A 25534-nucleotide genomic window follows, 5' to 3' on the forward strand; every position below is an offset into this window, starting at 1 on the left:
CTGTCCCCGTCGTCCCGGTGTGGGACGGTGACGTGGCACAGGATGGCAGGTTATCGGCGTGGCTGCCCCGGAGATGCTGCGCAAGGAAGGCTCCCCAGTGCTTCCATGGCATCAGGCTCTGCTGAGGCCAGCCTGTTTCAGTGCCACCATAAACGTTTTGACCGTGAAGCTTGAGGAGGGAGCAGCCGTGGGCTGGCAGGGTGCTCCGTGCAGAGCCGACAGCCCAGGTACCTGCCCAGGCAGGCAGTGAAGCTGGTGCCCTCAGAGGCACAGAGCTGTGGAAGCTGTAACAGCAGCAATGTGCCACCAACAGGCGCCGAGGTGCCTAGGGACTGTGCAAATAGAAACCAAATTAAATATACAGATGTCTACAGTGCATGAAATTGGCTAATTGTTACAAATTAGTCCTGAATAATGCAAATATGTATGCACACTGCAAGCCTAATATGGTATTGACCCGATGTCTTATGGGAGGAAGGTTCTTCACACCATGGTAGCACCATGCACAGCTTTCCCTCCTCACCAAAGCAGCATCCCATCTTCTCGCCCTGCTGTGTTTCCACCCCTGCAGAGCATCACACGAGCCAGGAGTATAGTTTTTATCTACTTTTTTTGTTTTTATAGTGTCAGGTAACAAAGCAGCCAACCCTGATCTTGTCACTGGCCAGCTAGAAAAGCTAGCAAAAAAGAGAACACCAACACAATGACACTAGCCCAGCACAAGGTACAGCTGGAAGAAAGCGGCCAGCAGTAGCAACGTCCTCCTTCCGATTCACTCCATGGTGCTTCCAGAACTCGGCACCTCCTCCTCAGCTCAAAATCAAATTGATGCTATTAAAACACATCTCACACAGTGAAAACTTGGTGTCGGGCAAGACAAGTACACAGCATGAAGTCTAACACAGTATGTGGTAGAAATCCTCATCTGTTGCCCTAAAAGTCCTTGAAGGAGCACTGGGGGAAGGAAGAGTGCTGTGCTAAAAAAAAATAAATAAAAAAATTCCCCCTGGTTTTTACGGCTTCCCTGCCCAGCACTGAGGCCCAAACTGCCCGGCCTGCCCTGCAATGGCTGTCTGCTTGTTGCGACAGCCGCCAGCTGGAGAAGATCTACCCAGCCATGCTCTAATGGACACAAAAAGCAGAAGCCAAAGTAGAGGAAAGCAGAGCACCGACCATTTCAACACGAGGAAAGAACCCAGCATCAAAGTGATTTAGTTTACAAGATTTTTAATTTACAAATAAAAAAACTACACATTTTACTTTTTCTCCTTTTTCTCTTCTTTCTTGACATCACTCTTCTCCTTGTCTTTCTCCTTCTCATCTTTTCTCTCCTTTTTACTTTCTTCTTTTTCCTGTCCTTCTTTCTTCTCTGCATCCCTGTTGGCAATCTTGTTGTTAATGAGGTTGTGCAGGGCAACCACGGAACGGATAAGAGAAGCCAGATAAACTACCACCATCTGGTCATTGGTCTTCAGATAAAAGGCCTTGACAAACTCTTGCAGGTTGACGTCTGGTAGCAGGTTGAAGACATCCTGAAGGTGGTAGATGATCTGGTGGTTGATGGGGAGTTTGCCCATGGCTACTTTCTCTAGGTAGCTCCTGATGTCCAGAAGCTTGGAGTTCAGTCCCTTCAAGCCATGGACCTGATTTGTGATCCGCTGGGACAGAGTGCCCACCGTTGTATCCTTGATATCTCTGAAACACCCACAACAGAAAGAATCAGCATTAGAACGGTACTTTGTGTTCTCATTAACAGGTGGGCATATTCACTTAAGACATCTTTCCAGCTTAAAAAGAAAAGCAGTTTTAAGCGCAGCTGAAGTACCACTGAAATGAATGCTGCAAGTCAAGGAATGAGAACAAACTGATGTACATGACAAAGTATAGCTAAAACAGCTCGCTGGTGTATCCTGCGGCGCGCGTCTGTTCTCTTTGGGATAGCGTTTGTGACACCAGTTAGAGGGATGAGAGAAATAAACAACAGGGTTTCTGACTGGTGAAAAGGCGACGTGGTTTGTATAGGGTGACTGCTCTCTTTTTTTGACTGGAGAGCTACAGACCCATCAGCGACACTCCCGTTCAGTCCTGCTCTGTGAGACAGTTCCAATCGATGCAACATTCCGCAGCTTTGATAGAACAAATACGTAGTTTTCATCATCTCATCAGTGGGCAGTCACACTTCTCACTAGCAATGAGTGAATATGCCAAGCAAGACTGCTAAATGAACACGCTCTTAGAATTTAAGTAGCGTGTTTAACAAGATCCGCGTTTCCCCCAGGAAGCTGGCACTGGGAGATGCCAGATGGATCGCGGTCACCGCTACGCAAGTCCCGTAAGAACGCTTTCACTTTAAAGATGCTTACCGTAGCAAGTGTTCGACACCAACTTCCTCTGCCTCCTCTGCTCCGATCTCACTAGTCACATGCTCAAACGTCTTGGAGGTTGGAGTGCCATCCTTCGAGGTGCAAGGACACAGGAGACACGGTCAGACTGAGCACGCAGCTGACTGCAGGCACAAAGGTGCACGCCAACTAGCCAGTGCGGGCGTCTCACACGCCAACAGTGGGGCAACTCGCACAATGTCACAGCGTAAGAGTAATTGGCGCCTGCTTGCACGCCAGGATCGGGAAGAGGCAATGGGGCAAATTACGGCAAAACAGAGTATCAGGGGACTGAAGTACACAGCTAAGGGGAGAAGTCTGTCAGTGAATCACAATGCCTTTTAAGAACATGGAATTTTAGATGGAGTATGAGAAACTGTATTAATAAAACTAGCAAAGTAGTTAGTTATAAACAGTCCACAAGAAATCAGAGAGGAAAGACTAGCTGGATTTTCTTGATTTAGTTAGCGTTAGCAACTGTCACAAGCCCCGAGTTGCTAGCAATTTCTTCTTTCTTGCGCTCTGTGTAATTTTCAATTGATGTATTTTGCTGGTCTATGTACTGGTGGGTAGAGTGGAAAGTCTCACTAAATATCACAATTCTTTCTTTCTTTCTTTCTTTCCTGATACAAGCTTATTACATTTTGGGATACCTTTTGTCATCCTGATGTTTGCTCTCAGCCAGTTAGAAGCACATATGCAGTTCCACAAAAAAAATACTAATATGGAGCAATTTCATTAAAATTATAATTTATGCACTGGATAGTAAGGAAGATGTTTAAAAGATTCACAAGGCTGAATTTCTGAGAATGAGTTTTACCCGTGTGTTTTCAAAGCCATTACCTGGACCAGTATACAGCTGTAAATAGAAAGCACCACTGGGACTACTGTGAATTCACAAAACTAAGAACAAAGCCTGCAGGTGTAAGCTCTACAACACTGGGAGCAGCTGCTTCTCCATAGCGAGGGTCTCAGACAGGCAAAAGGATCAAACTTTTTTATATACATCCAGAATGTAATTTAAACCAAACAATTGCAAAGAAAAGCTAAAGCTGACTGACTACTCTATGTTGTTTGTCTGCGCGGTGCTGCAAGTGATTAGTAAGTGTTGCTCATGCCTGACCTACCGACTCAGCACTGGCAGGTGCACAAATGAATACGCACGCAATTACTCAGAACACCTCTGCAAACAGGCTGACGTGTAAAAGGGACATCTTAAAAGTGCTCCCATCTGTGACTTTCTTCACAGCCATGGACATGACAGAAACAGGTAAGAAGCATCTAAATCATACAGACAGCTGGAGCTGTGGAGTTCCTTAGGTGAAACAGTAACGCACAGCTTTTCTTCCAAAAGCATCGGTGGATGAAAGCTTTAGTTACAAATACTTATATTACAACTGGGATTTAACCTCTGGTTTCAGCAGATTTTGGCTGCAAGTCACAGGCCCTCACTAGTGAGTGCAACAACCCATGTGTAAAAGGCAACTATGTGCCATGGGATGTGCATCCTTCAGAAAATAAGGCAATCCTAGCAGCCATCTTTTAATGGAAACCCTTTTACTAGGAAAAAAGCAGAGAGACACGTTAAATACTCACATCGTGAACTTCTTCAACTGAAATATAAGCTTCTGTGGGCAGCCCCAGGTCCTTTGGCTTCACGTCAATAATCACCAACACCTTACAGAAAAAGCAAACGTTTCAGAAAACCAGGTTTCATTCAAGGACTAGAAAAAAATACCCAAGCCAGCTCTTCACTCCACAGCAACGGTACGCTGGCCGCTCAGAGGTGCTAACTTCAGGCATTGAGAAAAGACATCTATAGCTGTTTCAAAAGACTCTGGTCTGAGTTCCTCAATCATTTTACAGTGACCAGGTCTTTAACATGCTGTATCACCAGTAACAAAGGTGGGGGCCAAGGGTTCCCAGATCTCCCACTTAGGAAAGGGGGGGGGCGGGGGGGGGGAGGGGAGAAAAACAAAAAGTGGCACACTTACAGAGTTAGGACAGTATCTCTTCATCAGTTCATTGATGGCGATGTCGTTCTTGTGGAGTTTAGGGCCTGTGTGGTACCAGCCAACTATTCTTTCTCTAGCTGAGCAAAACCAGAAAGGATTCTAAATCAGAATCGCGTGGTAAGACACCAGCAGAAAGATTTAGGCAGAGACTGAATTAGCAAATCAAGGGTGAAAATCTGATGCGTGTAGAAGACAGGTGTAAAGTAGGGGGAAAGGAATCACAGTAGGCACAACAATGACGTGGCTAGTGACAAAGACTGCTTACTAATCATACCTACTTATCGTAGCTTACTAATCACATAAATAACTTTACTCCTAGGTACTTAACTAAACGGGACTATTTCATATCATTTATTAGTTTTGCAGATACCAGGATCAGACAGCTTGAAACTCTAACATCTAAGAATGCAAAAATTCTAGCAACGCAAACTGTATCATGAGAACGACAATTGTTCCCAGCGCTAAGAAAATTCATAGGAATTTAAGTTATGACTGAACATTCAGGTCTGAAGTCTCAAACCGAGCAGTGAAGACACTTTTTAAAACAGGGGCGAAGAGCAATTAGAACCATTACTGAGAAGTTTGTAACATTCACATTCATAAAAAACTAATGTCAGGGCGCATCTGTATAAAACAGGTTATAGAGGGGAAAGCTTTGAAATTCTCCAGAAATAATGGCATTGTTGAAATCTGAATTATTCTGAAGATACAAAGCTGGCAGGAGACTTGGGAAAATTAACAAGGTATAAATGAATGTGTTAAGAATACAAACTGCTTGCACAAATTAACCCATGGAAACCACCACTGAAAGTGAAGCCACACAAGGAATTAGTGTGGAGTGGCTTCTTAAGTAAGCAATTAATTTTCTACCTCACTATGAATTCACTTTCCCATACAGAGTCCTGAAAGTTTCTAGCAGAGTAACCCTGGCTGCAAGAAGACCTCAGCTTACCGTTGACCTTCTTAAACATTCCATACATGTTCTCCAGATAGTCATGGTCTAGAAACCACACAGTATCATCCTTGTCATCCTCGTCAAAAGGTACTGGGAATAAAACAAAACCCCAATATTTAAGAATCCAACTCGCAGACTGAAAATGTTTATAGAAACACTGTGTTTTAGGATATCTTTGGCTGCTAAAGGAGAGTTTAATTAGTTTCAACTGTTCTGCAACACTACGCTGCACAAGCTAACCTGCAGTGCTGGTCAATTCTCTCAGGTAGAGGCCGTCTCATAATTGCTACAGTTTAGAACTGAGGAGTGAAGCATGGAGCATTCTGAGGGTTATCCGCAGTGGACAACATCAAGCATCAGAGAGAAATCCTCCGCCACGCAAAAGTGACTCGACAGCGTGCACAGACATTTGATGTGATAAACTGAGTATCCCAGCAGACTTTATAGCTTGTTGATCAACAGCAGTCTACTTTGAGAAATATCAGTTTTCAGCACAGAACACGTCATCAGCACTTTTATAGACTACTAGAACAAAATAAAGCACTTAAGTAAGGACTATTTACCCTAGACCAAACGACTAGTAATTTTATCAGTTAGCACATATGCAGGGACGCAGGCTCAGTTCTGAGAACAAAGACTGGTCTCAGTCTTTTAATTTATAGGTATAATAAAAGCTTCATAGTTGAATGGCTGTCAAAACGACAAAAAAAGCTCTTTTCAACTCAAATGGAAAAAAGTTCCTCCAAAAACTGGAAAAAAAAAATAGTCCACACCTGGAGAAGGACTCCATATAAACTGTGAAACTCCGTACACAAACTGAGATAATTTTGCTTTGTCACAGAGTAGTCCCACCGGGAAGGAAATGATCTAACACACACAAACGGGTCAGCAACAGCCATGCATTCAAGAAGTACTTTTACTATCGCATACAAATATTTAAGAGGAAACTATTTCAACGCTATTAACAACATCCTTAAGGAAAGAACTAGTATTTAATTGGACAAAATCTAAGGAAAAGAACTAAAGCTAAAATATACATTAAATCTTTACAAAAGTAGGTAACAGCTATGTCAGCACCGAGAGCTGCGATTTCTGTATGACGCGTTGAGATCACTCAGCAGAGGTCAGCGAGTCCAATGCAGCAAAATATTCAGCAGCATTTTAAAAGAGGATTACATCCGCTCCCGAAACATTCCACATTGCACAATATTACAGGGAAGATGCAGCACAAGACTGGCTGGAATAGGTGTATTTTTGACAGCAGTTAGTATTTTTTGTTTGATATAGGCTGATTTGTACATGGAGAGAAGAATCTGTGGTCTGGCAGGGTGGCTTAAGAAAAAACAAACGCAATTCATCTATTAAATAATTGAGTAGGTTTGAACGTGGGTAGGACACCCAAACTCACCTGCAAAACTGTTGGACACATCTAGTATTTTTTTCTGCCACGAGCCCAGCAGCACACCAACGACTCGTTTCTGATTTCCAACTTTTCCTATTCTAAATGGAAAAGACTGTCAGTTCCGATGACAAAAAGCCTGATTCAGGAAAGAAGGTAACAGCGGACGAGTTGTTTCATCTAATTTCTGCAAGTTAACCAGTATGTGCGTCGGAACAGAAGAAAAGGCATCATGATTGTTTTATTACTGATTGTTAATTTACATCCAGAAAAAGGCGTTTCGGTGCCCTCAGAACCAAACCTGGTAACCCAGCCATGCAGAAAGAGGACTACGTGGTCCGATGCAGCTAACGAGGGGGACGGTGACCCAAAACAGGCACCGCTGCAGCCTCTCCGCAGGACAATGGGCTATAAAAAAGTGAGTAAGCTCTTCAACTGCTCGGTGTCACCCACAATTTGCTTGCACAATAGCAGGCTTGTTTGCCTTGCGAGATTTTTTTTTTTAACACTAAAACTGCCTGTCAATTGGCGCCATTAAGTGAAATTAGGCACAAATTACCCTCGGCGTTTAGAGGGATATGACTTATCCCCGGCTCAGCCGGCTGCAGCTTTAGGAACAAACCCCACTGCTCCCCCACTCGCGGCTTAACGAGCAGGACGTTGTCTCCGAGCCCTCGGCGGGTGCCGTGACAGCCCCCTCACGGCACCCCAGCGCTCCCCACCTCCTCAGGACCCTCCTCCTCCTCCTGAAGAGGAAAACACCAGCGGCGGCGGAGGGCCGGGGGCTCCGGCCGCCCCCGCAGGCCGCGCTCCCGCCGCCACACGGGGATCGCGGCCCCCGGCACCGAGCGACCGGCCCGGGCGCGGGCGCGCCGCTCCCCTCACGGCGCGGGGCCCCTTCCGCCCCGATCTGCCCGCCCCGGGGCCCGGCGCGCCGCTCCCCGCACGGCCGCGCTCCCCTCGCGGCCCCGCGTCCCTCACGGCCCAGCCCGGCCCGGCCCGCGACCGTGACTCAGCGCCGCGGCGCCGCGCCCGTCCGGCCCCACCTGTTGAAGTGATCGACGACGCTGAGCAGCACCAGCGGGTGCACCACCACCCGGTCCACCGCCAGCTCCGGCATGGCGCCCGCCCGGCCCCGCTCCGCCGCCAGCCCGGCCCGACCGCCCGCCCGCACCAGGCCCGCTCCCCGCCGCGCGGCCCCGCTCCCAGCCTGCCCCGCTTCGGGGCGGGGCCACCGCCGCCATCTTTAAGAGGTCGGCGGCGGCCGGGCACCATCTTGGAGAGGTCGCCGGAGACGGACGCGCCGCCGCCATCTTGGGAAGGTGCATCTCCGCTGTCGGCGGCGCGGCACCATCTTGGGGAAGTCGGGTCGCTCCGCCCGGAGGTGAGGGGCGGGCCGGCCAGCGGCCCTCGCTCGGGGGGTTTCCGGGGGTGCTGGTCTCCCTTCCCCGCAGCTGCGCCTCGGCGCGCCCCGCCTGAGGGGGGGCGGCTGCGGGGCTCGTTCCTGTCAGCGGGGGTCTGAGGAGGCAGGGGCGGAGGGAGGCGGGCAGCCCCGCCGAGCCGCGTCCGGCCCCAGCCGGCGGGTCCCTCGTCCGCCTGCTGACTGAATGGCCTGCAAGAGCGTTCGCCCCGTGGTCCTTCCAGGGACAGTGGTTTCAGGGGCCGGCCAGCCTTCCCCGGCTCCCTCTGCTGCTCTTGTGGAGCATGAGTGTGGCATTTGCCTTTTTCCATTTGTCAGGAACGTCTCCTAATCACCATGACCTTTCAAAAAATGAGAGTGGCGTCAGAATGATGTCGTAATCCTATCATTACCGCTAGACTGCAGGTTTAAAATGCAGGAGTGCTGGCTTCTCATCTTGACAGAGAGCGAAAGCACTAATGGCATATACAGGGCGGTATCCCGACCTTCTCGGCTTGTGCTCTGCCTGGACTTCTGTGTCTGTCTCTACAACTTTGGGAGTTGTTGCAGCCTGGGCTGGAAAAACTCGGTCACCCTGCCTCTCGTTCCAGAGTTTCGGGTAACTTTAGGGTTCCCAGTACTGCAGTGATAAAAGTCTATGTAAATAAGCAGAAATATTTATTACTGTTGGTGTTTGCTTTCTTCTGAGGGGGTTATGTTAGGCTAATTTGTTTTGTTTTGCAGGCAAACCCAACAGACTTCAGCCTCTCTTGCTTGTAATTGTTTTTCCTCTCTGAAGTACAGCTTTCCTCGACCTAAAGGAGAAACAGACTCTGAACTAAGCTGAGTGCTTAGGGTAGCCTTTGTAGGAGGGTTTTTGCACCTCAAGAGTAGGAACTGGTAGACATGGAGCTTGTCTTTTGTACTTTACTTCTAGCAAGAAAATAGAACCTGAGGCTGTTATTGCTGAATCTGCTACGGAGGAATTATTAACATAAAAAGTATTAGCAAAATTCTTGAGGATAGTCTCACTGTTTTTAAAGCATTATGATATCCCTTATTTTCTACACTTTTCCCACATGTTACGTGGTTTTTGCATATTTCTCAGGTCTGACCAAATGGCGATATTCTGGGTAAAATCTAAAGTTTTGTGTTGCTGTGTAGCATCTTTTAACAGGTTTCAGCAGAACAGCATTCGTTTACCAACTCTACGAGAATCAGAGACCTCTTGTGGAGTTTTTTAGGCGTTACATCCTTTAGTATTGCTACTTAAAAAAAAAATTCTGGTCGCGTTTTTAGCGTTTTTTTTCCAGCAGAGGGAGACATCTGACCGTGAAATTCAAATACAGACGGTGTTCTGGTAGCTTGTTTTATCAATATACATATAAAACTCAATGTTCAAATTAACTAGTTCAATAAGTAATTTAGCTCATTGATTTTTGGGCATATCCTAAGTGCCATTACAAGCTACGGATATTTTAAATGCCATTACCTAATAGAAGGAATGTTTTAAGCACCTTTTATTGATTTTATTACTGCTTTATTTTGCTGTCTTGGTTTAAAATCATTTTAACCACGCTGTAATCAAGAAGAAATATATCGTTGGTGAAATACAGTCAATTTCCTAAAAACCTTTGACATCGTTAAATAAGGAATTACAGTTGTTAAATCATGTCAGGCAATAACCGAGGGACAGAAAAGATATAAAATTTGGAGCAGTGGGCCAGCATACCAGTAAGCTGTTTTGACCTTTGGCATTCAGGCTCCGTATGTGACAATCACACTTCAATTCTGTTCTTGGTTCTTACATCAGTCAGAAGAGATTTAAAATCTCAGCATGCCAGGAAGGCTGTTGAAGGATAACAGAGTATGATCTAGAGACAATTAAGGGGCATTTTAATGACCTGCTGTGACTTTTTGTTAAAATTACTCTCTAACTTAGCACAGTTGAAGTTTCATTTGCTGGATTGTATTGCTAGTAGTTTAGTGTATTGATGTTATACACAAAAGGAGTAAATTGAGTCTGCTCATAGGGATTTCAGTTACTTCCCTTCCCAGCTCTTTTGACTTGAGAAGATTATCAGTATTATTGAGCTAATCAGCTGGTAGATGTAGACTGGGAATACAGGCAATATGTTGCTTAATCAAAGAATTGAAAAGTAAGTAATGAATGTTGGTGCTCAATAAAAAACAGCTAATGAGTTGATTGCATTGATGCTTGATGTAATTTAACTGTAGAGTGGCAACATCAATACTTATGTATGATTTGGCTTATGATTGCTGAGCTGAAACTCAAAGTTTAGAGAGGTTCTGCAGTACGCGAGCACCTGGCAACTGACCTGAAGTGGGGAGGGAGGGAGCTGCGTTTTGTTCTTTAACTGGAACAAGTGATTCCATCATTAATTGTTGGGCTTTTATTTTCTTTAAAAAAACCCAAAAACCCAAACCCAAAAAGCCCCACAAAACCCAAAACTTACATGTAACTGTTTTCAGAGGTTTAAGAATAATTTCTGGATTGAAAAATAAGAATAAGTCATCATAAAGTAGTTTAAAAATCAAATTCATGATTATAAATGTTAAACCAACCTCTAGTCTTCCTTTAATAATGATCTTGATAACAGGGGGGAGTCAGCAGCAAAGGAACATGATGCTGTCTGTGGAGATGGACATTTGCTATGTTTGAGCTAGCTATCCTGTTCGTGTAGTATCAGTTATGACTGCATTTTAAAAGAAAGTTCGTTTGCAGAAAGTGAACGCTGTCTTGAGTGGTGCCACCTGTAACCTCACTCTGAATTCACTTTTTGCCATTATTCTCTTCCTTTTGATTTGTTAGGTGTTATAAACTCTCCTCAAGTGCAAGGTTATGCTTACTGGTGGAACAGAAGGACATCTTTGTAGGCTTTTCTAAACCAAGATCTGCCACTGTCAGCTGCTGTGAAGCAGCAGGAAGAAAACTGTTGGTACCCAGATTCTCTGTAGTTTCTACATCTTTTGTCATGTTCTGACCTCTTTTCCAGCCCTGGGGATCACACTTCTACTTCAGGAATGTTGGACCTTCCATCAGGAATTAGCATTTGTCTTTAAACTGTGATGTAACTAGATGTTTCAGAAACTTGGTTTTTATTTCTGTGAACTGTCCTGTGTCATGTCTGGGCCTAGATCCTTGTTAGATTGGTGACACATTCTCTGGGCAGCCATCAAGCATGGCTTTATGGAGTCTCTGCTTGCCAGCTGTTTTCTAATTTAACTAATGCTGCCCTACAAAACCACGATAACGGAGCTGAGGGACACTTTTACTGGCCTTATCTCTTGCCTTCGCCTTTCAATCTGCTAATATTGGGGGCGGGGAGCAGTGATGGAAATTTGTAACGGGAAAAAAAAATGGAGGTAATTCTGTTGGCAGAATCACAGAAGAGTGATCATCTACACGCTAGGGAAGGCATACATTTACTGAATACATTCCGTTTGTATTTCTAGGTGTTCTTTCCAATCATGAGAGTTAGAAACCTAACAGTGCTTTAAATGAAAATACCAGCATGCCACAGGAACAACCTCAGTTCATCAAGGCCATGAACTGAGCCTTGGATGGCTGTGCGGTAGGCTACACCCTCCAGACTTACAGCCTGCTTTGTGCATAGCTCTTGATGTGTATTTTTCCATCTTGTCTGAGAAGGAGCTGCTGTTTGCTGATCAGTAGCCTCTCCTTGGGAAGAAAGGTTTGATTATCCATGTCATTGAGTCTCTCCCAGATCAAGAGGGTTCTCTACCTACCTAAAGGGCAGAGTGCAGGAAGGGAGATTGCATAAGCAAGCAGATGGTGGGCTGTAGGCAGGGCAGGCTCGGGTTGTAGACAGGCGGATAAATAACGCAGAAGGCAGTAACACTTCAGTCTGATTTGCTTTTTCTCTGTAGCTTTCCAGTGTCTGCTAGTGATAAGTGACATCCTTGGGACTTTGGCTACAAAAGATCCATGCAGCCGGGAAATATCGGTGCCTGATACTTTGGATCCTAATCCTAAATGATGCTTAGTAATGTGCTCCTTTAATACTGGTTGTCTTTAAAAACAAAGAAAAACCCTACTTTATTTTTCCTAGATTGGGGCAGGGCAAACTGCACAGTTAAAGAGACAATGTCCACTAACATGTATTTTCGTTGAGATGCCTTCTAAAATGTGTTTAAAATCCAGTCAAGAGAAGCTAGGCTTTCTTTAGACCTGTTGATAGTTTGTCACATAATACCTTTGTGCTACCAGTTTGAACAGGAAATATATTTATTTCCCTATAAATAAGTTTAGCTTTGTCCAAATAACTGTAGTTTCCTGTTAAGCTTTCCTTGGCTAGGGTGTGCCATAAAGTGTTTTAGAAGGAATGATGCTGCCTGGAATGGAACAAGGATAATGCAAGCCACGGAAGCAAAATGGAAAGCCACCACAACATCAATTCTAATTCGTTTTGGTTAAACTGTAATTCAGTGCAATGCTGGCACTATGTACTCAATGCATGATGCCATAAAGAGTGTCCTTATCCCAACTGCAGTTTGCTTCTGAAGACCTCCAAATAACCATTTTTTCCAAATGTCTGTTCTAGAATGTAATCTCTAAAGCAAACTTTTAAATCTGTAATTATAAATTGATCTGTTCGCTTTATGATATGATCTTTAAATATTTGTGTTGTAGTAATTTATTTCTCTGTTTCCCTATAGGGTACTGTTGCTTGACCAAAAGGTACATATATAAGTAGAACTCACGCTGCTTACCATAATTTGGCCATCTGTGAATATGCTATAGTTTCTGCCAATGGATTTAAAAACTTTTGTCCATACCTGTGGGTTAGCTGGTGACTCAAATAATCCTGTCCTCCCTACAACAGTATCACAGTGGAATTTCGACTGATAATTTTTGGATGTAGAATCGCCGCTTTCTTTAGTTAAAAATGGTTTGTAGAAGTATTGTCAACATCTAATGTAAAATTATGGAAAAATCTTTCATGTTTTATATTGTACACTTCTGATTTTGTTGCCCTGTCCAGACATCACAGGGTATAGAAATGCCAGAAAGATTTTAATTTTATTTTTTTAATAACTAAGTCACTGACTCTAATTTTTCTATTTCAATACAGAGTGATTTGCTTATTTTATTCTGATACCCTTGCTGCAAAATGATTTTTTGAAAATAGTGGAAACAAACAGTTAAAAAAAGAAAGCACAACAGGTTCTAGTCATACTCATTTTTCCACACCTTGAGGACTAGCAAATTCTTTAATATGAGATTTTATTTGTACAAAGCAAAACTTCAAAACCACTCAAAAGCTTTCTTATTAACTGCTGTCAGTCCTTTGATTTACAAGGGCAATAAAGATCTAGAGGGGGCACATTTATCATGGAGTTCAGCACACCAGGAGCCATTTTCTCAAGCGGTAAAGCCAAGTGATAAAATGAGTTCTTTTGTTCTATAACCAAGACACATTCCCTATTTTTAAAAATGTGTGTGTTGGACTTCTTGGCTTGTAGTTTGGCTGTGTTCCTGTAATACATTTATAAATAATGAAAAATTGCTAACATGCAGATGCTGATGATGCATCTGGAAAAACAGACTGGCTGAAAGAAAGAAACTTATTTTCAACTTTAGTTTATTTGCTGACTTTTTCTCCAATGCTAATTCTTGTATGATTTTTTTTTTTAATAGCACTTTTTAAACTAGAGTTTTGTTTGGTTGTTTTTTTTTTAAGTGACCTTATACCTGTTTGCAAAGCTGAAAGAATTCTGGTTAGGAAGTAATATAAATACTCTATTTAAAATAAAGAGCCATGTTCCTAGGGCGTAGTGCTATTTTGCAAGCTTCAGTTGCTTCATGTGTTTCTAAACTTGTATTTGAGTGACTTTTTGAATGTTAGCAGATAGAAAAAATTAGCTTCTTGTCTAGACCAAAATATTGATGGCTTGTATGGGCACTTCATTCATGGACATAGCTGTGTGGGAGGAACTGATTGCGAGAGTAAATATCCTTGCATGTGAGCAAGGGGCTCAGAATCTGACTATAAATTGAATATTTTAAAAAGTGAATCCTGTTTTTTCCATATAAAAATGCTGCCACCTGCAGTCTCTTCCTGGGAAAGAGATGCATTGCTGCTTTCACCAGTCAGCTGCTGAGAGTTCTGTGAAGTGCCGTTATGCTCAGCTGTCCGGTGTTGTTGCACAGGCACCTTTGACGTAGAAGTAGGAGAACTGACGTGCACAAAGTAATTTCTAATATAATTTTGCATATAATAATCTTTAACTGTTAACCTAAAACTTTTTGTGAAGTTGCTCTTGATGTTTTGGCTTCAATTGGGCTGCTGCCCTAACATATGGAAGAGTGAGTCTGAAAAAGGTCAGAGGCATTAAACCTTGTTCATATTTAAATCAGCACCACGCTATGGTGCCTGTATAACTACAGCAGTGCTGCGGCAGTACCCATTTGTCCCCAAGTTATGCAAACTGTGATGGATGGGCTTGGGAGGCATTTTGGACAATAGCTGTTTCTTTGGTTTTATTCTTGGTTTCTTTTGTAGATGGACCTTTAAGAAAAGCCATGCTGTAAGCAGATTGCACTTGTAGCAAAGTTATCGCATAGCTCTCGAATGTGGTGTTTGATGAACAAAACCACTGAACAAAAGGACCAAAGGTATATCTGGGCGGCTACACTTTCTTTGACCATGGTCAGCAGCTGGTTCGTAGATAAGTGTTAGAACAGGGCAAACATACAGTGGTATTGTCAGAATAAGAAATGCGGAACAACGCAGGTCTTGCCAAACCCATTTATCGATCCTAGGTAAACACTCTTCAACCGTACAAGGTGTGTGTGGGACAAACAATTTTTCATTCACTGTATTCTACATTAAATAGTTTGGAAGTAGGACTTGTGCTATTATCACCCTAGTTCATATGCCTGTGGAAGCGTATTACTGAGAAATTAAAGATGATGTTTCTTGGTGGCTGACTTGTAGTTGCTATTTATCCAGAAGGAAGCAGCTGTTGCAACAGCCAAAAGACCTCACCATAACTGCTGCACTAGCTTATGGAAAACTAAAGCTTTGGTTGACCTGTCATGGCAGTCATCTGTAGCATAGGGATCTTGCAGATCTCTTTGCTGTAATTTTATGTTGGCACTTGAAATTTAGCAAGAAAAGATGTAGCCTAGGAGACCCACCTTTTTGTATAGCTGTGTATGATACTTCCGATACTTATGTTGCAAAACCTTTAGTCTCTGATGTTTAAGGTCAGAAATTATAAGTGGTTTTTTTTTTAACCCTGGGGCCTCTTATACTGTAGTGTCTTGAAAGATCCTGAAGCTTTGAGGGGAAAAAAAATCAAAATACTTTATTTTATGAAGCAGTTTTTCTAAAATGAATGCTTTTATGTTGGATAGTTTAAAGACCATCTGTTAACTGAAACCAACCGTAAGTGAAGTTGCAGTTATGTTTCCTATTAGTCTTGTATCTTTCCTATTAGTCATGTATGAAAGAATACAGAGACATCCAACAGAACTCAAAACAAAAATTGAAAAAGCAGATGTTGAAACTGTTGGCTTTCTTTTCTTTTACAGGAGCAAGTAATTATTAATGCATCACAAAAATACTATAAGCCTAGTTTTGTAAACTGTTACCTAGAATCACAGCGAAGATGTATTTCTGATTATTGTATATTGCAGTTGAAAATTGGAGTATTTCACTTGGAGACACTGAAGAGGGTTTTAAAAAATGGATCATGAATGTTATGTCTGGAAGCATACAATGAACGATAAAATACAAAATTTTAAATAGTTATGCACTTCTAGTCTCTCAGGGCTCATTTATTATGTTGTCATGGTGAGCAGGGAATAAAAAAATAAAATAAAAAGGCTGTTCCTTGGGTAGTTGTGACTTATTGGTAGTTATCTTTTACAAGAGTTCCATGCTGACTTAAGTAAAGATCTCTGAGAAAAAAACCCCAAACTTTATTTTTCAAATAAATTCAGCTAAGAGCTCACAGCCTTCCATGACACCACACTGAATTATTATTAGTGTACACTGCTGTGAGAATAACACTCACTGCTGTTTAACAACAATGTCTTTCCATGGAATTTCAGCAAGTCAGTAGGAAAATGAAAGGCAGAATTGAGTGCTGGAGCAGAATTAAACCAGTCCATCCTGGAGCCAAGATACTTTCATCATTACTTCTGTAAGGAAGAATAAGAATTAACATGTACTGTCTGTGCAGGTCCATATGATTTGGTTGAAAAAATTCTTAATGGCTTGTGTATGTTAAGCAGGAGGTCCTCTCTTGCCTGAATAAAATCTCCTTAAGTATATTTCTTTCAGACTTTCTCTTTTTTCCATTCTTAACCTGCAGTCAAATATCAGGAATGTATGCAATTTTGTCTACATAAAGCTTCATTTCTCCTGGAGAGGAGAGGTTAATTTTTTTGTTTACTTCTGTTGTGATGGAAGATAACGTGTTGCACTTGGTAGACGATGAGATTAAAATAGCTGGGAGCTAACAGCTGTGTCTAAGCTGTTCTGTAAGGTTGTTCAAGAAAGACTGCCCCAGCAAGGTTCCCTGACCATGAGATACCACTAAGCAGGCTCTTGGGTGCTTCCACGTTCCCTTGTGTTCCGGTTCTGGAGGGCATCTGAACTCACGGGTACTAAGCCTGTCCTGCTGCTGGAGGAAGCTTGTGCAATTGGCCTGTAGTCAGGGCAGCAGAATGGTACAGGCTATCCAGGATCTATAAGGTGATGCCTCTGAGGTTTGTGTGTACAGTTTGGGAGCTGAGGTGTTTCCTTGGGACACTGAATTTAGGGGACGGGACAAAGGTCTGTCAAGTGTCATGATAATCCTTGCAAGGGCACAGAATTACTGTTGTGAAGAGTAAATCACTTCATTGCCCTCATTGGCACAGCTATGGACAAAACCCCAAGTGCTTACTACCAATTCTTGGAGAAAATCTTTCAGAAAATCCAGTTCTGAGAAACCTCAGTGTCTAGTGCTGTGGAGGTTACACAAGCCATATTACAAACTTGGTGTTAGAGGGCACTAGGCTTAGGCTCCTAGAGCAATGAAACAGCAGTTGGTAGAAAATGGGCGCTGATGGGAATACTTTCTTGCCTGGATACCCAAAGAGTTACCCAGATTTAGTATGGTTCTGTGCCAACAGCTTTTTGCCCTATACATGATATACAATCCCACCAAAGACATCTCTCCTTATTCTATCTTGGGGTACCCTTCAAATGCAGTTTAAGGCCCGTCTGCCAAGGCACTTGGGCAACTGATCTCAGTGGAAAACTCTCCTACAAGGAAAATCTTACGGAAGCACCACAATAGCCAAACCATCCCTAATGGCTCCGTTGGCTTCCATGGTCCAGCTGGTGTGGTCGTCTCCAAGCACCTTGTCTGTCTTAAGACTGGACTTGTGGAGAAGTTGAAGACCTGCCCTAGCTCACCAGCAAAGGTCTTCTCTCAGACATGGGTCTGTGCTGGTTGTAGGGAACAACTTGGTTCACACGTCCCCAAGGCCCTTGAATGCAAATGTTGCAAGGTGAAAGGAATGTAGACCACCTGGATTCCTCTGAATGCTTGTGACACCAAGGCCAATATGGTATGAACGATGCAGTGAATTAGCCTTGAAGGGGCTTTAACATGGTAAGGTTGAGGTAGCCGATGTTTCTGTCTTGTTCTGCTGCTGCTTTGTTGTATGGTTTACATAAAATCACTTTTTCATTCTGTTACAGCTGTCTCATTTAGAACATGGAAAATTAGTTATACAGGTGTTGAGTTTTGAAATTCTTGTAGTGGACATGTTTTAGAAATGTTGGTAGTAGCCATGTAGTTTATTCTTGTTTAAAGAGTGTTGAAATTATGTCACTGGACTGAGGAAGCACAAATTTGCTGTAAATGGCTTCCTTCTGCGGTCCCTGTGAAAGATGCAGGGACCAGCAGAGACAGAAATTCTATTTCGTGCTTTGCCACTGACATGGTTACTCCCTCTTTTACACATCCACCAGTGTTTTTAATAGGATATTTTACCACCTCTACTGGTGCCAATATCTGATTTGTCACAACTTGAGAATAATGCAAACACACACCTTCTTTCAGCAGACAAAAGTGGTTTTACACCACTTCTCTGTAAGCCTGGTATGCTAAAAAATAACCCTCCTATGGTAACTATTTTCTTTCAGAGAAATGCATATTTTAGGATAGCATTTACAAAGGCTTTATTGGTACTGCATTTCAATCTTTCAAAACTGTTTCCACAACTAACAGGAACTTAAAATGTATTTACTTTATGTCAAGGCTTTAATATTAGGCAATTACAAATGCTGTATAGCCCAGGTCTGCATTTTATAGACCGAATTTACTGTTGTTCTCAATGCTGTGCTGTGTTAATTATGTTGTAACGAAACATCTCTAATAGGGATGTCACGTTTGTTTTCCATACCTTCTCTAGAAAGATGAATTTCTCCTCTAGCTACAGCCGATACTGTGGAACCAGGCTTGTGTTTAAGCCCTGCTAGATGCTGTAGAGGGGCACTGCGACCCACAGCAGGTACGCGCCTGGCATATCCCCCTCGCTCCCTGCTCAGCTTGGTGTCTGCTGCTGGCTTCTCCCCTTGGATACTCCTCTCAAATAGTCCCTCATCTGCATGTCTTCTCCCCCTCAGCCCAAATGTGACTGCGTACGCCCAACTCGAATGGTGGGGAAACCAACCTAATCCAGGTCGTGGGAGAGAGATCCTTCTCCCTTTCACTTGCTCATCCCTTTCTTTTCCATGTCATTATAATTTCTGGAAAGCTTGCCTCTCTGGGTAGAGATCACCTACTAACTGAGTCAGTTTTGCTGAAGGGGTTATTGAAATGCATGTGTGTTATTGAAAATGTACCTGTACCCCTTCTACATGTCTCAAATACTCATTTACTGCTAAGGGCAGCAACTCATGTCGGATGCAGTGAATACTCTTTTCAGATATTTAAGAACTTCTGTGCCATCTTATCTGTGTCAGGCTGTAGACAACTGTGTGGTTTGATATCCTTTGCCATGTTTCTCAAGTGTAGATTGAACACCAACATATATATGTAGATATATTAGTTAGTAAGCCAGTAGGCTAATGTAAATAAAAATCGGCTTTTTCACTTCAGTCTGGCCAAATACTGGTTGAAACTATTACCATAACATCATTAAGAAAATGGGGTAATCATCTCTTGATTTTTTTTTAAAAAGCCTTAATTATCATTATAATGTCTTTTAAAAGTGGATCTTGTTTGTACAGATACACAAAAAATTCAAAACACATCGCATCTAAAGAATTTCTTTTTGCTTAATGTTTTTGGTACTACGCTGCCGTTGCTGTTAATGGTGCTGACCGGCTGTTGGGAACAATTGGGTGTGGGGACCTCTGCTTTCTGAAGGTAAACCTGACTGGTTGTATGGCTGTCAGTCTGTAGGGTTTTAATAGGTGATGGTATTTAAATAGGACAGACTTATATAGTACTTTTAGGAGAGATGGGTGCTTTAATCTCAAGAAATCCCACACCTCTTCGGAAAAAAGATGGATGGAATAGAGAACACAAACCACACTTTTGTTTTGTCCAGCTTTGAAAATCTGTTGCTGCTTTTTGTTTCCTTGTTTTCCTAAGAGCCTACTGAGGTAAGAGGAGAACGGGGTATGTATGTAGGTATGTGTCTAAGTATTAGGGAATGGAAGATCGAAGAGTTCTGCAGAGGGGGCCTCTGGAATCAAAGGGCCAGAGTAATTTAAATTTAGTGAGGGAAAACATTGTACGAGGTGAGATAGAATCATTGAATGGTGAACTCTTAAATTACTTTTGTAACTGATAAGCTGATTGGTTTTTGGGTGTGGTTTTTTTTTTTTTAAATGGAAAGCATTCTTTACTGGTGTTGCATCGTGGAGAGAATTACCCAAATGCTGTTTTCATATTATAGCGTTACATGCTATGTTTGTTGATGTAAAAATGCATGAGGTTTTACTAAAGATTACTTTCTCAGCTTATGGAAAAATGTCGTTCTAGCTCATCTGTTCTCAGATTCTGGTGATAGTCCTTTTAATTTCCCTTTGCTCATATTGGATTCTAGAAAAGGTTAATTAGTTATCCACTGACTTGATAGAAGAAGATTTTTTTAGAATATAATATTAAGAAACGTTCTATTGGGGTATGAAGGTAACACCACAAGGGGGTACTATAATTTTATCAAATTTGCCTTGGTAAGTTGTTTTATTAAGGTAAAGTGATTACAGCCTGCAGAGTTAATTTTAATATGCTAATACACCACAGCAAGTTGGGAACTTAAATTAATTGTATCATTTTATTTAAATTTATAGAAGGTAGAGAAGCTTAGTAAGGTCATCTGTATGTTATATTAAGATTGCATATAGGCTTACCAGATTTAAAAGTCAGTTTTCTTAGGAGCAAGCTTTAGAAGATTGCTGTGTGTACTTTATTGACCTTTGCATGAGGAAGTTAGCGTAGTTCTGTGAAAACTACGTTCTAGGAAAAGTTCGTTTTCATGTGAGAAAAATAACCCTTTACTCTGTGCGTACAGAAAGCTAATGTTAAAGATCTATATGTTTTAACGGTTTTAACACCTGTATGGAAGTGGAAATTTATTAGGGCTTGAAGATTGTTTGTTTGTTTTTTTTTTTGATTTGCAATGGAAAAATGCATCTTCTTGTATTCTTCTTTTAGTCAAGTAATTACTCTTGATTAAACTTTTTGGTAAAATACATTAGTATGGCTTGCTGTTGGGCACATGGGCGCAGGAATTGTCTTGCTCAGTTTTGGGAAGGAGTGGATATTGCTCGTTTTGTTTTTGAAGCAAAGAATGTCAGCATTGTAAAATATCTGGGCTTTTGAACTTTTATGTCACTGCTGTCTTCAGATAATGCCTTCCTGAGCTCTGGAAGAATAGGGGAGAAATTAATTTACCAGAAACAGGCTTTCTGAAAACCTTGCTATTATATTTGGCCAGGGAAACTAGAAGTATAAAAACTAAAATGAAATAAAGAATGAGGGAACTAAACAAGAGTACAGCGAAGCAGGAGTTATGGGAGACTAGTTCTAACATTTTGTTTGTACGCAGCCTATTGCTGTTTTATCTAGAGCAGAATTCATCTGAGCAGCATAACTGCTCCAGGAGCAGAGAAGCCATGATTTCAGGCTAGGGTCTCTGGATGCGTCATGCAGACGGGAAGCACCACCACCGGTAATACGGAATGATTGGTGGAAGGTCGGTGGGTGTTCAATCTCAAGGGCTGCCGTGGGGGATATGAGAGGCAGGGTGTAGAACTGTTAACAGTGGTCCTTGTTGTCTTTGGAGATTTTGATGAGGTCCACAGAGAGACAAGTTAGAAAATGGGAAAGAAATAACGTGTCATTAGAACACATGAGAAAAATATTTTCTTGTAATTTCTACAGAAGATAACTAATTTGTCATTCCTGTGATCCTGTTGAGTGAGTTTTACTTTCATTAGGAGGTTCCTGAGATCACTGTTTCCCCCCAGGATATGGAAAACCAGACTGCACATCAACAAACCAGTTTGCCAGAGACAATAATTGGCAATGATGTAACAAAATGGGATTTTCCAAATGCTTTTAAAGATGTTTTCAGTGGCCATTTGCAGTCTGTTATTAAAATCTGTGTATACCATCTGTGTACATTGAAGGGTATGCCGAACTGACAAGGTCAGTGTTGCAAACCTGCTATTGATGCAAGGAGGTGGATGTATGAAACCCACAGTCATACAAGGATTGGTCCAGGTTATTAGTAAAACCTGCCAGGTTTCTTTTTTCTGAAATCCATGTATTGTACAAGCCTTGGAGAAATGAGGATTATAGTGAGAGTGTCCTTACCAGTGGGACTCTCTCCTTTATCTGTTTTGTAAACCAAGGAAATCACCATTGCCCATGCAATTTATTGAGTGCTTCCTATTGCTGAATTTTTGTCCCTGTGTGAGGAAGTAAACAGATAATGAGTGTGGCTTTTTGGCATAGTGTATGGAATCTGACATTTTGGAAGGTCACAGTGAGTCAGCTTCTGCAGAAAACAGGTCCTGCTTTACTGTGATCACTGTTTATAATGGTTTCCAGAGATCTGGCTTTCTCCTAAAAACCACACACCAATGGAAAAGGACTAGGGGAGAATTTTGCCTCTGATGGCAACAAAATGCTGTTCATTCTTGTCATGGCTTTCTGTGGTTGTTCCTTGTCTTTGTGTTGAAGATGTGCCCAAGGAGCATCATCAGAACTTCATTAACAAAGTGAGGTAGCCTGCCTTAGTGTTCTGCAGCTTCCACAACAGGAACAGGAGGCTGGATTTAAGGACATTTGAGTAACAATAAAAGGATATGATTTCACTGGGTAGGAGTTTTGTCCCATTTAGGAAGACTGCAGGCAAAAATATGGCAAAATTGGGAGTGCTAATAATGAGAATGTTTATTCACAGAAACCTTGAATGTAACTTTTTTCCAAGAAAAAAAAAAAGAATGCATTCTAGATTTGTATAACAAATTATTGGTATGAAATTATCAAATTATATGCACAATTAAATTTTTATTAAATAAGAAGGAATGCATGCAATATTATCATAATCTTCTAAAGTATAACAAGTTTTTAACTTCAACAGCGCCGTGCACTATGCCTCTGCTTCTCAGGGGACTAATTTTAAAAGTAAGGCATTCAGCAATTGAAAAGGAAATTAGAAAATTAGTCACTTGAGTAATTTAAACATGCAAATAAGTATCCCAACTGTGTTGATACCAGATTTAGCTGAATTTACTAGGGCTGCTTAGACTTTATCATCCTAATTATTCCAGCTTTGTGTCAGACTTAAGAAAGCAGAAAGACAGAATTATCTGTTACAGAAGTTTCTTGTGGTACTGTATTACTGTACTGTGTGTTCACTAATGCACTCACTGGCAAAAAATTATTCCAAGATTTTTTTCTTCCTAATTAGCAGAACAAAGGCAGTCAGGACTGTTCTATCATTGCTTCTCATAAGAATACCAGAGATTTGAAAACACTTTGATTTTACTTGCTGAGCTGAGTGAAGTATGATGCATGTATGTTTTGATATAAAATGATACAGCATAACTGATTGAATTCCATGTGATGGAGCCTCTTATGAATTCAGTAAAAATTACCTGTAAGAATGATATGCCAGGTTGGGCCTTCGGGGTGTTGTAGCTTGCATGTAACTTCCATACGAGGTGTTGACTGGAAGCTCAAAGTACGGTAAGTGGTTCGTAATCGTTACTCTTCACTGTCTGTATCATGTTGGTATGCGAACACCCTAGTGAGGGATCAGGACCCCGCTGCTGTTGAGGTATAAACCAAAGTCATTCCCCTGAACAGCTTATATTCCACAATGGACGGAGACAGTGAACAGAAAGGAGGTGGTGCGAACGGGTCACAAGCAACGTCTGCACCCACCTCGCCTGTCCGCTGTGGATTTATTGCAAGCATTATGCCAGAGGAGGGTTCGGGCTGAAGAGGCACGATGAGGTACATCTGATATTTGTGATGCTTCTATGCCACAACTCAATTATAGGAGAAGGTGAAAATATCCTACTTCAAAATGAATTGACAAACATCTTTGATGGAGTGAAGATAAAGATTTCAACAGTGAACAAAAAATAAAGGCAAAGCCCTTTATAAACTCGTAACTCTGTAAGTGATGAAGTGCCTTAAAAATAAACATGTAGTTTTGTTTTTTGTATAGTAAAGAGGGTAAGCAATAGGTAGAACTGCAAAGATGGATTTGTCATATTAAAAAAAAAAAAAGTCAAGAAAATTATTCTTGAGGCAACTTTTTAAATGGGTAGAATTTGAGCAAGATTGCATTTATCAAGGCTGTAGAGAAGAAGGTTGTAGGAGTTACGATGTTATGTGATAAAGGCTTGATCAAGACAGTTGGATGGAAAGGAAAAATCATGTCCTAATAATGTCAGGCAGGAAGAGCATGAAGTTAGATTTGATGGAAGAAATAGAAAGATGAGACTTGGGTAACGGCCAAGTTATAAGTCTAAACATGGTGATCACTGTTTGTGAAGATGAGTCAGGAGAAACAAGGAATGCCTGAAGGCAAAAATTGAAAGTTATGCTTCGGTAAAACTGTCTTTATTTAGTCTTGTGGTTGGACGTACACATGAAAGAAAGGGACCATGATTTTAGTTTGGACCAGGGAGACAAAGCAGGAGGAAAGAGATAGAAGAAAGGTGTTGGTCTGAACATAAGTTAAAATCATGCTTGAGAGTGAATTTGCTTAAGGAGAAGGTATGTGGCTGAACCATTACAGCTTTCTTGAACAGGGGCAGGTTCTCGGCTGTGTCCAAGGTCCATACTCCCAGTGCATCAAGAAATGTCACTGATGCAGCTGCAGCTCTCCGATTCTCTGCGTAGGACCATCCCAGTGCAGGGTGCAACTGGCTGAGCTCTGGCTTCCCGTTGCCATCTGGGAACAGACAACTGGTTTTCTGTCATGCTCTGTCACGCCTTTCCCAAGGAGACCTTCATGGTGGAGAAAACAGAATGGGCTTTGCCTCCTTTCAGTTGCCCGGGTGGTGTCAATTAAGCGGAGTAGGGCAATCAGTCGTCCTTGTAGACTGATCTGTTGCTCAGTCGTCTGTTCTAGGTTTGCTGGGATAATCCTGAGTTTGGCAATACTCTGCCTTTCATCGTTATGTGTTGATAATGATTTTTTTTTTTTTTTTCTCAGAACCATCTCCTTTTGTGGTGTTTGCTCTGACCTTAAAACATATCTGGCTACCTTGAAAATATAAATATATTTTAGAAATCTTATCTACAAGAAACTAGTTAAACCTTGTGAGAGGAATGATGAAAATAAACGCATGACCCAACTGCACATGCAGGACTGTTTTCAGGCTAGTATTAATCTTAAAAGAATGTTAATACAAAATATTAAGATAAGAAATCAGAGACCCGTCTCCAACTACATAAAGTCCAGGAGCTCCCTGCTGAGCTTTGCTCAACCAGCAGGTGTAGAAGTTATGTTCTTAAATTGATTTTGTCCTTATTATTGGCATTTGGACAAGCATTTGGAGGATGTAAGATTTTTTTTTTTTTTTTAAAGGTATTTCAGTGATAAAAGGCTGAGAGTCAGACAGACATTTCTTCTTATTTTTTGGCGTAACTTTTAAAATTTTTCCCCCAGGAATGGTACATAACAACCACATTTTCCACATGTGGGTAGAAATGGAAATAATCTTTGCAACTATGGATGCTTCTTAATATTAGTTGAAAGTGAAGATGCGCATAGGGCTTCTGGTCTATAAAGAAGGTGAGAAAACAAATAAGAACAAGTGTTAATTCATGTACACAGAATTTGCGTCTGCACAG

At 41.9% G+C, this 25534-nt stretch overlaps 2 protein-coding genes across 2 annotated transcripts in view; one reads left to right on the plus strand and one right to left on the minus strand.

Moving 5' to 3' along the window:
* Window positions 1-1210: 1210 nt before the first annotated feature.
* Window positions 1211-8013, minus strand: PSMD7 (proteasome 26S subunit, non-ATPase 7). The gene is made up of 7 exons (XM_072873008.1): window positions 7797-8013; window positions 6760-6851; window positions 5349-5441; window positions 4376-4473; window positions 3978-4058; window positions 2364-2455; window positions 1211-1695 (listed from the first exon to the last, which is right to left on the minus strand). The coding sequence occupies exons 1-7, from the start codon at window positions 7868-7870 to the stop codon at window positions 1257-1259; spliced, it is 969 nt and encodes a 322-aa protein (XP_072729109.1). The 5' UTR covers window positions 7871-8013; the 3' UTR covers window positions 1211-1256.
* Window positions 7994-25534, plus strand: part of ZFHX3 (zinc finger homeobox 3) — a 693289-nt gene continuing 675748 nt past the window's right edge. The window contains exons 1-5 of the mRNA XM_072872994.1: window positions 7994-8134; window positions 8489-8768; window positions 12851-13083; window positions 14698-14810; window positions 18612-18710. The gene's annotated coding sequence lies outside the window, so the exon portion shown is untranslated. The remainder of the gene's footprint in view (window positions 8135-8488; window positions 8769-12850; window positions 13084-14697; window positions 14811-18611; window positions 18711-25534) is intronic.

This window comes from Ciconia boyciana, chromosome 9, assembly GCF_034638445.1.
Source record: "Ciconia boyciana chromosome 9, ASM3463844v1, whole genome shotgun sequence".
In the NCBI taxonomy this organism is placed as follows: Eukaryota; Metazoa; Chordata; class Aves; order Ciconiiformes; family Ciconiidae; genus Ciconia; species Ciconia boyciana.

Coding starts and splice junctions, on each gene's coding strand:
- PSMD7 (XM_072873008.1), bottom strand. CDS start 7,870: ATGCCGGAGCTGGCGGTGGACCGGGTGGTGGTGCACCCGCTGGTGCTG. Junction 6,852..7,796: donor GTCGTCGATCACTTCAACAG/GTGGGGCCGGAC, acceptor TTTTCCATTTAG/AATAGGAAAAGTTGGAAATC. Junction 4,474..5,348: donor AATGTTTAAGAAGGTCAACG/GTAAGCTGAGGT, acceptor GGTTTTGCTCAG/CTAGAGAAAGAATAGTTGGC.